The sequence below is a fragment of the Natator depressus genome, chromosome 2, assembly GCF_965152275.1.
Source record: "Natator depressus isolate rNatDep1 chromosome 2, rNatDep2.hap1, whole genome shotgun sequence".
NCBI lineage: Eukaryota > Metazoa > Chordata > Testudines > Cheloniidae > Natator > Natator depressus.
The window spans coordinates 175,844,730-175,859,831 of NC_134235.1; the positions used below are offsets into that span (position 1 = coordinate 175,844,730).

Here is a 15,102-nt window from a genome sequence, read left to right on the forward strand (position 1 = left end):
CAATAGAGGAGTCCCTGAGGAACTGTGTCTAAGGTCTTGTCTACACTGGCAGTGACATGTAGGGTACATGTAGCTACATACCACAGTGAAAAGCAGACAGCAGCCATATGGCTGTGTGTAGCTAAAAGCGACAGTGAAAGATTCTGGCAGGGGCCTTTCCCCTTTGCCTCTTGCCTGCCAGAGCATCTGCCCACTACTGAGTCTTTCGCTGCAGCAGGAAAAGGCTCCGGCAGCTCCCTATGGTGGGGAAAGGCTCCAGCACTGGGGACTCAGTGGGACACTACATGGCTAAAGATAGCAGTGTAGGCAGGAGAGGCACTGCTAGGACATGTAGAGAGCCAGGAAGCATATATAGCTTAAGGTTTTTTTTTTTCATAGATATTTAGGTCAGAAGGGACCATTATGATCATCTAGTCTGACCTCCTGCACAACGCAGGCCACAGAATTTCACCCACCACTCCTGCAAAAAACCTCACACCTATATCTGTGCTATTGAAGTCCTCAAATCGTGGTTTAAAGACTTCAAGGAGCAGAGAATCCTCCAGCAAGTGACCCATGCCCCATGCTACAGAGGAAGGCGAAAAACCTCCAGGGCCTCTTCCAATCTGCCCTTGAGGAAAATTCCTTCCCGACCCCAAATATGGCGATCAGCTAAACCCTGAGCATATGGGCAAGATTCATCTGCCAGATACTACAGAAAATTCTTTCCTGGGTAACTCAGATTCCACCCCATCTAATATCCCATCACAGGCCATTGGGCCTATTTACCATGAATATTTAATTACCAAAACTATGTTATCCCATCATACCATCTCCTCCATAAACTTATCGAGTTTAATCTTAAAGCTAGATAGATCTTTTGTCCCCACTGCTTCCCTTGGAAGGCTGTTCCAAAACTTCACTCCTCTGATGGTTAAAACCTTTGTCTAATTTCTAGTCTAAATTTCCTGGTGGCCAGTTTATATCCATTTGTTCTTGTGTCCACACTGGTACTGAGCTTAAATAATTCCTCTCCCTCTCCGGTATTTATCCCTCTGATATATTTATAGAGAGCAATCATATCTCCCCTCAACCTTCTTTTAGTTAGGCTAAACAAGCCAAGCTCCTTGAGTCTCCTTTCATAAGACAAGTTTTCCATTCCTCGGATCATCCTAGTAGCCCTTCTCTATACCTGTTCCAGTTTGAATTCATCCTTCTTAAACATGGGAGGCCAGAACTGCACAAGGTATTCCAGGTGAGGTCTCACCAGTGCCTTGTATAACGGTACTAAAACCTCCTTATCCCTACTGGAAATACCTCTCCTGATGCATCCCAAGACCGCATTAGCTTTTTTCACGGCCATAACACATTGGCGGCTCATAGTCATCCTATGATCAACCAATACTCCAAGGTCCTTCTCCTCCTCCGTTACTTCTAATTGATGTGTCCCCAGCTTATAACTAAAATTCTTGTTATTAATCCCTAAATGCATGACCTTACACTTCTCACTATTAAATTTCATCCTATTACTATTACTCTAGTGTACAAGGTCATCCAGATCCTCCTGTAGGATATCCCTGTCCTTCTCTAAATTGGCAATACCTCCCAGCTTTGTATCATCCGCAGACTTTATTAGCACACTCCCACTTTTTATGCCGAGGTCAGTAATAAAAAGATTAAATAAGATTGGTCCCAAAACCGATCCTTGAGGAACTCCACTGGTAACTTCCCTCCAGCCTGGCAGTTCGCCTTTCAGTAGGACCCACTGTAGTCTCCCCTTTAACCAATTCCTTATCCACCTTTCAATTTTCCTATTGATCCCCATCTTATCCAATTTAATTAATAATTCCCCATGTGGCACGGTATCAAACGCCTTACTGAAATCTAGGTAAATTAGATCCATTGCGTTTCCTTTGTCTAAAAAATCTGTTACTTTCTCAAAGAAGGAGATCAGGTTGGTTTGGCATGATCTACCTTTTGTAAAACCATGTTGTATTTTGTCCCATTTACCATTGACTTCAATGTCCTTAACTAACTTGTCCTTCAAATTTTTTTCCAAGACCTTGCATACTACAGATGTCAAACTAACAGGCCTATAGTTACCCGGATCACCCTTTTTCCCTTTCTTAAAAATAGGAACTATGTTAGCAATTCTCCAATCATACGGTACTGGTGTGTCTTTATTTTACTTGCCTAAGCTGTGCCTCACTGCTATTTGTACCCATGCTAGCGGGGCGTACGGTGTATGTACTCTACATGCTGCCCTATGTGTAGACATAGCCTAAGAGGAGAGTTTCTGAGGCATGTCTCCCTTTCCCATGCACCTACAGACTGCCTCTTACTGCTTGTATAATTCAAGGATCACAATATTTTTAAACAGCAATTACTTTTTGAAAGAATCTTTAAAGATAATAATAATTTGCTTCAAAGTAAACACAAGTAGAAAAGATAATTATATAACTGAACTATTTAAATGTGTATACACATGAACAGCACCTGAATTTAAACAAGGTAGTCACTGAGATGTGCACTGAGATAGGCAGAGTTGCTTGTGCAAATTAGGTCTGAAATTCCACATCTAGCTTGTTTAACAATATGTGTGCACACGCGCGCGCACACACACACACACACACACGCCTGTTTCCTTTTATCTTAAAATCAAGATTGTCTTAAGGTAGTTGTAGTCATGTAAAAAGTTACTTTGTATTCAGATTCTGTTTCATACTTGTTATTCTGTTAGGTCCTAAGAACTGTGTATTGTTTATTGTGTCATCACAGAACAGTCAGATTTGTTCTAGCTTTCCATTTTCTTCTTTTTTTTAAATGCAGAAAAACTTCATTGGCCTAAGCAAGAGCTCTCTAAAAAATCAGTCTTAAATTCAGAAGAACATAAGCTGATCATTAAGAATGAAAGCAGTCTTCAGCACCTGTCCTCTGGAATCCTTAAGGATATTTTCACAACAGGAACCAGTAGCTACAATGTCCTTCTGCAAAGCAAAGAGGAGAAAAAACACCACTCTCAAAAGCTGTCATCTGCCCACCACAAGAGGAACAGAAAGTCCACCAAGTCTTCTACTACCTCGCGAAGCAACGAGCACCGCAAGATCAAAGTCCCACTACCTTTGCTCAGCAGTGGCTGGTATTGCATGAAGAGGCAGCCATCCATCTTTATCGCTAGCCCAGTGTCCAGCAGTGTAAAGTTTACACACAGTATTTCCGTTGCAGGGAACAGCATAGGACTGCCACCTCGACCCAAAAGCAAGGCTAAGAGACATTATTTTTCTAGTCTACCAAAGCCAAAGCATCCTCAATTGTCAAAAAGCCATGGTAAAGAAGTAGATGTCTCTGGCCGAAAACTCTGTATACTAACTGCTATCAAGCCTTCCAATGTGGAAAAAGAGAAGATTAAATTCTTCAAGTCTGATTTTACCTATAATCCTCAATTTGAATACGCAAATCCTGCATTGCCAAATGTGTTAGCTAAGCACAGCCAAGCATCCAACAAGTTTCTTAAACAGGTATAGTTATTGTTACACATGTTCCTTGTTCACTCCTCTTTGTAGTACCTTTTCCCACTTATAAAGACAGCATTTGGCTTTGTTTGCTGAGGTGAGAACAGTCTTCATTATCTCATAACAGGCTACATTAAAATAGAGTATGAAAATACGGCATCTGACAGAATACAAATTATATGCCACATTAGAAGTACTGAATGCACATCTGTATTATAGCAGCCTTTTCACTTTGAACGTGATTTGATTTTAAAAATCTTTTTCAGGACTAAAGCACCTAAAACATACTATCATAATCTATAAGGATTTGTCCACAAACTGTTAATTACTAGATGTCTTTCTTTATTTCTTGTTTTCTTTGAGTAGTTTACTCTATGGATAAAGGTTTTACTATAACATTTTGTGGCTCTAACCCCATTTAAAGCATAAAAGGGACCACATAGTAATTACATGGGATCTAATCCAAGAAAAATACAGTGAATAAAGTAGGCTTTTTTTGTATATGTTTCAAGGGGGCGCCGGAGAGAAAGAGCCTAGAAAACCTGCCAGTCCTCTTGATGACACAGGGATTTAGGGGGCAATCATACATTCATTATTGCTTGTCTTAAGGTCACAATTATTGGATAAGCATGTGTTGATTTCATTTGGTTTAATTTGCTTTGGAAGGATTTTCACATTGTATCCGGCTCAGTCAGGCAGCAAATCAGTGCCCATGCCCTTGACTGTGACTGAAATTCTGTTCCAGGGACAGGTAAAGCTGCATAAATCAGTTTTCCTATGATACATGGCCTAATTTCAGTGTGGATTATTTTGGGTTACTGGGATGATGTTGTTTGTCTGATCACAAATCTGCAGAGTTTTCCGTTTGTTTTAGTAATGTGGCTTCCTACCTATGTATTCTCAGGCTCAAAATGTTTTTATTTTAATTTTAAACTATTTTAACTGTAAACAAAATAAGACACAGTCAGTGCTTATCTACCCAGTTTCAGAAGTGACCCTCTTTCCACTAGTGCTTTTTTGGTACGGTCCTTGACTAGCCTAGGGAATAAAGGGTGTTTGGAAAATGTGTTTAACAAAGAATCCAATATTGTAAGTGATGCCCTGGTTACAAGCCCTGTCATTGTGTAGTAGGCTCTGGTTTTGTGAGCATGAGAAGGCAAATTATTTCACTTCAAAACAACAAAGAAGCTCAGTGCAAAAATTTAAAACAAAAAAACAAGCACCCATGATTCTAACGTCTGCTTTAGGGAGAATTTTATGGCCACTGACGTGCTCAGAGATCCATTTTTTCATGATTCATATAGCTATCTTATGATATTCAAAGTGTAGTTTGCAGATTTATATTAAAATATATATATTAATATAACCCACTAGCTTGGTTTTATTATTACCATTATGAAAAACAGAATTTATAATTTATCTACTCTGTCCTAAAAAGTGGCAAAAAAATCCTCTATTGAGGAGCATATGTATTTGGTTTTTTCTTTCTCTTTCTGTCTTTTTTTTTAAACAAATGTCCTTTTGCTCTTTGGATAATTTTAGAAGCATTAAAAAAAAAGATGATTTTAAATTCAGGTCCTCTTTTCCGTCTATAACTAATTCAATAGTTTTATTGTTAAACTAAATGTTGCAGATTGCACTTAAATTAAAAAACAGCTAGTGATATTATGAAAAAACAAACAATTCAGCCTGGTATGTTGGAATTTTTTTAAAAAATGAGACCTTAAAAAGATTTTATGTGAAGATCGCATATACAAAAACCTGTGAAATATCTGTTTAAAGGTTTGATTTCTTTCAGCCTATTTCAGTAAACCAAAACACTGTAATAATGAATGCATGCCTTTTCTAATAGTGAATGGTTCCTCAGCAATATGCTGTCTGATTTTAGGTCTGATGTGTCACTTTAAGCTTTTCTACTTTAGAATTAAATGCAGAGAATCACAATTTTTAATATCATAATACAAAAATAATGCAGCACGTTTGTCTTCTGTCCAGTGAACTCTGATATTTCTGATGTTTTCTCTTTAGTCAGGCACGTAACAAGGGAAAACTTCTCTTCCCAGATAGAGCTGCAAGTGGCTGATCAGATTCATTATTTTAAGTGATTGAAATTATAAGAAATAACATCTCAAAGTCTGACTTGTTAAGGATTGAATAAACAGATTCTGGACTTAAAATAAACAAAATATCAGTAGTCATAACTCAAATAATACCAATCTCAGCAGATGGCACTATTTTTTTTTCATTAACTGTAGAAAACCTCATCTTCCTGCAGATTTGAATTTAGACTCTTACAGATTTTGTCCAGATGAACCAACATATTATCCAAAATGACAATCAGTAACTTGTATATTCTTGCTAAGATGTGGGCCGTATAAGTTGTTGCCTCACTTCAGTGTGAACTGAAAGTCTGAACTGAAAAATGAATTTGGGAAGAGAAGGGGGAACACTCTATAGCCTTTTATAGTGACTGATACATTCTGAAGAGACAGTTCAACTCTTGGAACTAGTTAACAAACAGTACCCAGTATGTCAAGTAGTTTGTAGTCAAACACTGCTATATACAGTACATAAAGCATTTTCCCTATAACAGGACATAGGCCTCAATGTTTTTGCAACATTCTCAGGCTTTGATTGGTTACCTATAATTATTCTGGAAGAGCTTTCTTTCTACAAGAGAATCCAAATAAATTTCTAACAACTTACCCATGATTGGCTTCCTGGAATGTAACACTGCTGACTTGATCCCCTGACTATGTCTTTGTAACTGGTTTGGCTAGTTTTCCTTTCTTTCAGCTCTGTGCAGAAGAACAGTGCATTGTCCCATCTTTGCAGGTACTGCCTATGCTCAGGCTCTCTGTACCTTACTTTGGCACTGGGATAACTGCCCAGGTTTTCCTCAGACTGCACAGATAGTGTAATAGTTGTGGACACACAAACTCAGTTGACACATGGCTGTGTCATGAACACAGTTCAACCATGTTTATTATAATTGGATCAGGCGAGAGCATAAAAATGGTTGTATTTGCACTGTGGATGGGTTAGGCTGCTGTTAGTGTCCTCAATCTATCCCAACACTTTTACATATTTTAATAGGTTATTCTCCATTGGAGTCGAATTCATCTAGCTAAGAAGGGTTCATCTCATGATCCTCAAAGGATTCTGTCCACCTCTTCACAGGAATGAGGACCTAATATTTACATAGTGCTTTTGATCCATAGGTTTCAAAGCACTTTACAATGGCTAGTAAGTATCACAAACCCCATTTTCAGATAGGGAATAGAGGTACAGAGGGGTTCAGTGACTTGTTCAAGGTCACACAACAAGCAATAGCACCCAGGTCTCCTGACTCTGAGGCCAGTGCTCTATCCACTGGTTTACAGAGACTCCTAGCCTAGCATTAGTGATCGGAGTTTCCTGTCACCAAGAGCTTCATTTGTGTTCAGTGTTCTAAAGAAATTTCCTCACTGCTATTTATAATGAAGTAGTATTAGAAAATACTGCATTCTGATTAGTTAAATGGCAGAGCATTCTTCTGGGACAGTGCCATATGTCAGAGCTGCTTCTATTGCTAAACTGCATCACAGGTAGTATCAACATTCCTCTCTAAACCATGTCAAAATGCAGGATTATCTACTAAAGATTACCTGTAATTGCATTTACTAAACCTCTTTATTTTCCTTTATCTATGAGCTTTCATGTTGTGAACAAACTTACTCAGCGCCAGGCATTACATATATTTTCATCCACATCCTCAAATCTCTTCTCAATCCCTTTGTCATCACTCTAATTTACCGTGCTCTTTTCAGATACCATCCCTTTCCTAGCTTTAGAGATTAGTTCTTATTCTCGTCATCTTTGCCACTCCTTTTGCCCAACTTCGCTCTCAAGATTCCTTCCAGCTCTCCCTCCTCCTTATTCATCTCTGTTTCTTAACAAGGCTTAGTCCCCACCAATGAGAGCTGTTTTTTCATTTAATTTTTAAAAAAAGTTGAACTGGGACTAGTGCGGGCTGCCCTTCGTGTTTGAAGCATCTCTCTGAAGCCCTGATGAGATACTTGGTTCTGACAGAAACAGTATGTTGAAGCCATTGCTGGGACCCATCTCTCAGCAGCCCTTAGCATGCGGGAGGACTGCCTTCTTACTCCCACTTCCACACCCCAACAACAGAGATGATGCTAATGCCACATGCTGCTTCCGACTCAGCATCTAGTAAAAATTAAATGAAAAAGTAGGTCCTCAAGTGGTGGCTAGGGTGGAAAAAGAGGAGAAAAAAAGGAATTGGGGAAAGCCTTGGGAGTAGGAAGCCACTTAAAACATGTAAAATAAAGATTTTTGTAAAGTTTTTATTTTTATTTAAGATAAATTGAGTGATCAAAGTAGGGGACAGGAGTCAGGATTCCTGGATTTCATTCCTGACTCTGTTACTGACTTGCTGTGTGACTTTGAGCTAGTTACTTACCACCAAATTTTCCAAAGTGGCTACTAATTTGTTTGCCTCCATTCTTGGTGTGCTCGTCTTGAGACTTCTAGGGCTTGAAAGTGCAGGGCACCCACAACTACAAGTGAGGTCAGTGGGAGTTGTGGGTGTTCAGGACTTTCTGAGAGTCCTGCCTGAGGTATCTTAAGTTGGACTTCCAAAAACTGAGGCTCTCAAAACCAGCGGCCACTTCTGAAAATGTTGGCCGTAACCTATCTGTGCGTCAGTTTCCCAGCTAGTAAATAGGGACATTTATTACCTCCCCGAGTCCCCACAAGAGTGTAGAGAGGCCAATTTTAGCAATGTGTGTGAAGCACTTTGACTTGACTTTTAAAGGAATGATTTTAACATTTTTTTCTATTTACAGAATTGAAATATGAAACTTTTTTCACAAAGGATTTATTACAGTTTTGATCAAATTATTTAAGAGCTTTTTAAAGGCAGTGTCATAATAAATAATTGCACAGAGTAACTTTAGACTTACAAGGATAAAAAGATACATGGATCTTGCTGATACAACATATTACGGCTTCTTGGGGAGTTGCATTGCTCTGCCTTTGGCCTCATGACTAACAACCCCCTCAAGGTGTGGCAGGATCCTAGCCTGGAACACTCCCTATTGTTCATTCTTGCTTAAACATATTACTGATTATTATATAATTAATGTATTATTGTTGTGGTTAAATTATGAAGTTTAACATAGTTGTGACAGAAAGTTTTAGGGCCTGATCTAGCTCTCAGTTGAGAAGCTCTCATTGGCATTTATGAGAACTGGCTTTTACGCACAGGGACAGATTCTGCTACCCTTATGCTGAGTAGTACTATAATCTGCAGGGAGTTCATTCAGTGTGAGTAAGGATGGGAGAGTTGGGCCTTTACTGATCAATTAGTGCAGTAATTTCTCCTATCAGAACTGTCTGTTAAATTTAATTTAAATTCTTATTTTCAGCATCTTAATACATTTTGGTAAAACCTATCCACTATTCATTTTTAAGAGGTGGAATTGAATAGATGTGGGGACAAGAAAGAGAGAAGAAAAGAGGGCTGGGAATCAGAATAAGAGACTATTGGTCAATTAAGTTTCATTGTGAATGCAGATATCTGTGGCATGTTCAAAGGGATTTGAGCCTCAGAGACGATAAATAAGTGCCCAGTTCTTAGCATTTTAGGTGCTTCCCCTACAGACTTCCTTGAATATCCTTGTTTCAAAAGCAGTGAAGAAAAGTCTATGCCAAAGGATAAAATACTAAAGGAGACATTCTGTTTAAATGAAAGAGTGAAATTAAATTGATTGGTCAGTGAATCCAGATATATATAGCAGCTAATAGGTAACATGAATATCTTAAAAGATCTGGTACACTATAAGAGAAACTGAAGAACTGTTATACTGAATTATTCAGGTTATTCAGTGAAAGTAAACTGCACTCCTGTAACTAAGTAGGAAACTTATTTTTCTTATAAGTGAAGTATACAAGCATGAGAGTACATATCAGAATCTACACAGTGACAGGAAAACATCTGTTTAAAATGAATATCAGAAGATGGCTAGAACAAGTTGATAATTCAGCCTTTAAAAAAACTTGGAAAAAGCACACAGGTTCTCTGACTAATAAACAAACTGGACTATAAACTAAGAATGAAATTCTGCACCACTGTACACGCACAGAATCTATGTCCCCCACATATTTCTTTGCTTCCCTGCAGAAAAATGACTTTCTGACGGGGAAGCAAAGGGAAACCACAAGAGTGGTCACGTGACCCTCCCCAGCAGTATGTTTCGGGTGCTTGGGGCAGCCAGCAGAGAGGAAAATCACTGTGGGGTGGGGAGTGGGACTGGGGAAAACTCAGCTGGTTGCTCCTACCCTGCGCCAGGCTCAGCTCAGAGTCCTGGCTGTGCTGGGGAGGATGGGATTCCCTTTTCCCCTGCACGGCATCCAGATTTCTCCCCTGGCTGTAGGAAGCTCTGCAAACTCTCCCCTTCCCGTGCTTCCTGCACCCATCACTCCTCAATTGCAAGGGGAGGGATCACTGTACAGGTAGCTGCTCCCCCTCCACCCATCCCTTGTGCATCCAGACCCCCTCATACTGAAACTCTCCCACTGAGCCTCCCCCCTCCCCGCACCTGAGCCACCCCAATGATCCACCTGCACCCAGATCCCCCCACCGATCGCCAACCAGCTTCAGCTGGATCCCACCCCACTGAACCCCACTTCCCCAGCATCTGGACCCCCTCACTGAGCTCCCCAAACCCAAACCCCCCTGCCGAGCTCTATCCCCCCACACCCAGACCCCCCCACTGAGCCCCAGCCATCTTCACCTGGACTCCCCTGCAGAGTCCCATTACCATTGCACCCAGAACCCCCTAACAAGCCCCTGTGTATCCAGACCCACCCACCCCCGCACCCGGATCCACCACTGAGCTGCCCACACCCAGATTGCCCCACACAGAACCCTCTCAACCCACACCTGGATCCCCCCACACTAAGCCCCTCCACACTTGGATCCTCCCTTGCTGTGCCTGCCTGCACACACCTGGTGCACCTGGCATGGAGGGGCAGGGCCCTGGGGTGTTTCTGGGGAAGGGTGGTCCTTGAGCCTCCACATTTATTTGACAAATAAACTTTGCAGAATTTTAAAATATTGTGTGCAGAATTTTTAATTTTTTGGTGCAGAATGCCCTCAGGAGTATTAGATTTCTTTTTTGCTTTTATCCCCTGATCCTGAGAATTGCTAACAGCCAGCAATTTTTGACCAGAACACCCAGTCGCAAAGGGATCCTGGGGCCGCTAAACGTCCAATTGGCTGCTGTGCCAGCGGGGCAGGCAGGCTTCCGGTCCAGCTCTGCGCGGCCCCTGGGAAGTGGCCGGCATGTCCCTCTGGCTTCTAGGCATCCATAGGGGCTCCACAGGCTCCCATTGGCCAGGAACCATGGTCAATGGGAGCTGTGGGAGTGGCACTTGCGGGCAGGGGAAGCACGGAGAGCCCTCTGGCCGCCCTTCCACATATGAGCTAGAGAGACATGTCGCTGCTTCCTGGGAGCCATCTGAATTCAGCACCATCCGCACCCCACACCCTCTCCCACACCCCAACCCTCTGCCCCAGTCCGGAGCCCCTTCCCGCACTCCAAACACCTTGGCCCCAGCACAGAGCCCCCTCCTGCACCGCAAACCCCTCATTCCCAGCCCCACCCTGGAGCCTGCACCCCCAGCTGGAGCCCTCACCCCCTCCCTCACTCAGCCCCCTGCCCCAGCCCGGAGCCCCCTCCGTCATCTTGCATCCCTCATTTCTGGCCCCACCCCGGAACCCGCACCTCCAGCCCAGAGCCCATACCCCCTCCACACCCCAATCCCTTGCTTCAGCCTGGAGCCCCCTCCTGCTCTCTAAACCCCTCATCCCTGGCCCCACCTCAAAGCCCACACTCCCAGAACTCACCCCCTCCTCCACCCCAATCCCCTGACCCAACCTGGAGCCCCCTCCCACACTCCAAACCCCTTGGCTCCAGCCTGGAGCCCCTTCCCGCACCCCAAACCCCTCATCTGCGGCCCCACCCCAGAGCCGGCACTCCCAGATGGAGCCCTCACCCCCTCCCACACCCCAACCACCCACCCCAGCCCGGTGAAAATGAGCGAGTAAGCAAGGGGAGAGCGAGTGACAGAGGGAGGGAGGGAGGATGGAGTGAGCAGGGGTGAGGTAGGGGCGGGGCTCTGGGAAGGGGCGGGGCAAGCGTGTTCGGTTTTCTGCAATTAGAAAGTTGGCAACCCTAGGTGCCAGCCTCTTCCCAGTGGGGGGAGTGCTGAGGTGGGCCTTAGCCCCCCCTTTCCACGATGTCCCACCCCTGCTTCTTCTTTCAACCCCCTAAACCCCTCCCCTGTGGCCAGCTTGGCAATGGTAAGAGACACCCAGGGACCCTGGGCTGCTGTGGGGAGCCCTGAACCCTCCACCTGGCGTGGGCAGTACATCTGGTGGGGGACACGGGCCAGGAGCTGCTCTCAGACACTGTGTTCCCCCCACCCAGGGCTGGTGGAGGGTCCGAGGCTCCCCACAGTGGCCCAGGCTCCTCTTACCATGGCCTGACTCCAGCTTCTGGGCTGGCCACAGGGCAGGCCCTCAGGGGAAAGAGATGGAGCAGGGGGCTCCTGCTTGTGTCCTGCTTTTGCCTTCTGAAAAGATGATCGCTCTACTTCACTGATGTATAGGCCTTGTGCTTGCCCTTCCGCACAAGGGTTTTACCCAGGAAGAATAGGGTCTAATAATAAAGATTTGGTCTGTGAGACGCAAGCAAATTATTCCACCTTTAAGGAACTCATATTCCTCCCTTAAAAACAAACTAGCACATAATCTGTCTGAGGTCATTTTTAAATAAGGCGAATTGACCTGATCTGTTGCAAGAGAAATAACTCAGTTATTAATGTAGGGCAATTCCTCTAAACTTCGCTTACCCGTTAGACCCACTCACAACTGGGCATCTATATAGGTCTGATCCAAACTCCACAGAAATCACTGAAAAGATTCCCACTGACTTCAGTAGGTTTTGGATCAGGCTTGTGGTACACACATCCAGTCATAATGGTTCTTGTCACTCAGTCCTATATCTCTCAAATAAGCCAATGAACATACGAGTGAAAACAACAGAACTAACTAAACTTTATTTGAATATTCAAAATTATCCTCATTTGGTGCAAACTGGTGTAACTCTGTTGAAGTCAGAGTTACTCCAGTTTACTACAGCTGAGGATCCAGCCTCTATATTTTATAAATATTTTTAAAAATGTGATTGTTTTTAAATGCAGTGTTTCCATAGCTTCATGGTTTTCCTATCTGTAGGATTTATTTTCCATACCATCATTTCAAAAGAGAAGCTTCACCCTCTGTTGAGCACTGAGCTGTACAGCTCTACACGCACATTCCAGGGGTCGGACGACATCTCAGTAACCACAAGAGCCAAAGTAAAGTGGTTTGTGATGCCATCATAAACCTGAGATGTGTGCATGATTTTATGCTGTATATATGCTCACACACACATATATAATCACCTCAGGTTTTACAAGAAAATCTTTTTAAAAATTAAAACATATGAACTACTGCTACTCACTGGTGTGTTTGTTGGTAATGGGACCTGATCCAGTTCCCACTGAAATCAATGACAGAAATCCCATTGGCTGAAGGGGGCACAGGAGAAAACTCTAAGTGTTCTATTGCTGGTTATTGGCCAGATCCAGGGGTCTCTTGTCTGAAGGGGAGGGCAACGATGACTTAAGGCTCACCTTTGCACTCCCCTGATCCTGGGACTGTCCAGAGCAGGGCCAGTTATCCAATGTAAGTTAGAACAGCTGAGGGTTTCTCTAATGTGTGCCAGCTGCAGATGGCCTCAGTGGGCTGAAACTGCAGCTTGTGTGGGCCATTAATATGGTATGGGGCCTTCTGGCCACTTTCTTTGCTCTGCTCCAGCAGCAGGAGGGAGTTGGGGATGGTGTAAAAGCCTCTACATGGCTGTAAAGCACTAAAGATCCTGCTTATACTGGAGTGAGCTTTCCAAGGCCAGATACTCTGACCTTGGGGACGGATTGTGCTGGCCGTGCTGCACAACGTAGCTGCATGTACCTGAGGATCTGGCCAGGTTGCTCCAACGATAATGAAAACTTCCTTTTTATCTCACGTACTCCTATGCTGTCCAGATTATTATTCACTCCACTCACGTCACTTATAAAACAGTTCAGTAAATAACTTGATTTGGCAAATCAGGCGCAGATGTCTGTTAGGGAGAAAAGGTCATGCTAATTACTGTACACATAATACACAGATATATCCTTTGCCCCTGAACCTATACAAAAAATATTTCTATTATTTTGTTTAGAAATAAAAGAATGGCTTCGTTAGAGCTAAATTTAGTAAACTATGCTGCTGATAGCCATAGTTGACTAGAGCCTTCAGATCTTACAGGAGGCCCTTCGGATACTGTAATAAGTGTGAGAGGCAGCATTCTAAGCTTCATCATAGGAAAATATCAGAAATGGTGTGAAATATTTGTTCAGCATTCAGAGAATCTCTCTCTTATTCAGCCAAGAGCTACAATACTTAAAGAGTGTCTCATGTATAACATTATAGTGTGTTCCAGTGATGATTGTTTGGCATTGCTCAGTTTTAGTTAAAACAAAACAAGACTATCTGTACCTGTGTAAGTTTCTAAATTAATCATATTTTGTGGACAGTAAGTCTACCCACCAAGTTCCCCAAATATCAGAACAATCTAGTCGCAAACGGTGTGCATGGTCACCTTATTAGCTCAGTGTACTGGGAGTCAGAGCATTTTAAAAAAAGTCTTGAGTTTCCCATTATTATTAGTGGTATATTTGCAGTATTCATGTGGTAAGGCTCAGTCCTGTTCTAATCTATTTTATATAGGTTCTTATAGTGCCCTTATCATTGTAGCATCTGGGCACCTTCCAGTAATACACTAAGGCTTAGCAATGTGACTAACATTGGTAAAGTATGGTTCCTTCTCGCTTTGATCCTCTCCCCAAGGGAAGGTGCTGAGTTCCTCCTAACTTCAATGTGAATAGAAGACATTCAGCTCTTCTTCAGGGAGGTTCCAGCATCTTGAAGGAGCAGACCTATAACCAGCAACACAGTTTGCAGATGCAGTTCTCATAATTAAAACATTAAAATCTCATTTGTGCAAGAAACTAAGGCTATGTCTGCACTTCAAGATTGCAGCTCGAGTCAACATACCCAAGCTAGCTTTAATCTAGCTAGCTCAGGTCCTGGAACAGTGAAGCTGTGGCAGCATGCACTTTAGTTGAAAGCATGGGTAATTACTTGCGGGGCTAGCCCACGTTGAAGTGTGCACTGCTACGCTTCACTACTCTGGGACCTGAGTAAGTTAGATTAAAGCTAGCTTGGGGTATGTCTATACAAACTACAATCACGCCCAGTGACTGCAGTCTAATCCTAGCCTCAGTGATACTTACTCAAGGCCAAGTCCTGTAAAATGGTGCAGACCCGGAAATCCCATTCATATTACCTGTATTTGAGGGCACTAGGATCAGGCCTGAAATAAGGGAGCAACAAGAAATATTGGAGGAATATATTTGAAATTATGTCACATCATCTTAGACGGGTAGCTTTCTATAA

General features: G+C 42.8%; 1 protein-coding gene across 1 annotated transcript in view; it reads left to right on the top strand.

Moving 5' to 3' along the window:
• The window catches only part of MATCAP2 (microtubule associated tyrosine carboxypeptidase 2), a 48,881-nt gene that overhangs the window by 13,855 nt on the left and 19,924 nt on the right, over positions 1-15,102 (top strand). Inside the window, exon 2 of the mRNA XM_074945346.1 lies at positions 2,809-3,497. Coding sequence (XP_074801447.1) covers positions 2,809-3,497 — 689 coding nt within the window. The remainder of the gene's footprint in view (positions 1-2,808; positions 3,498-15,102) is intronic.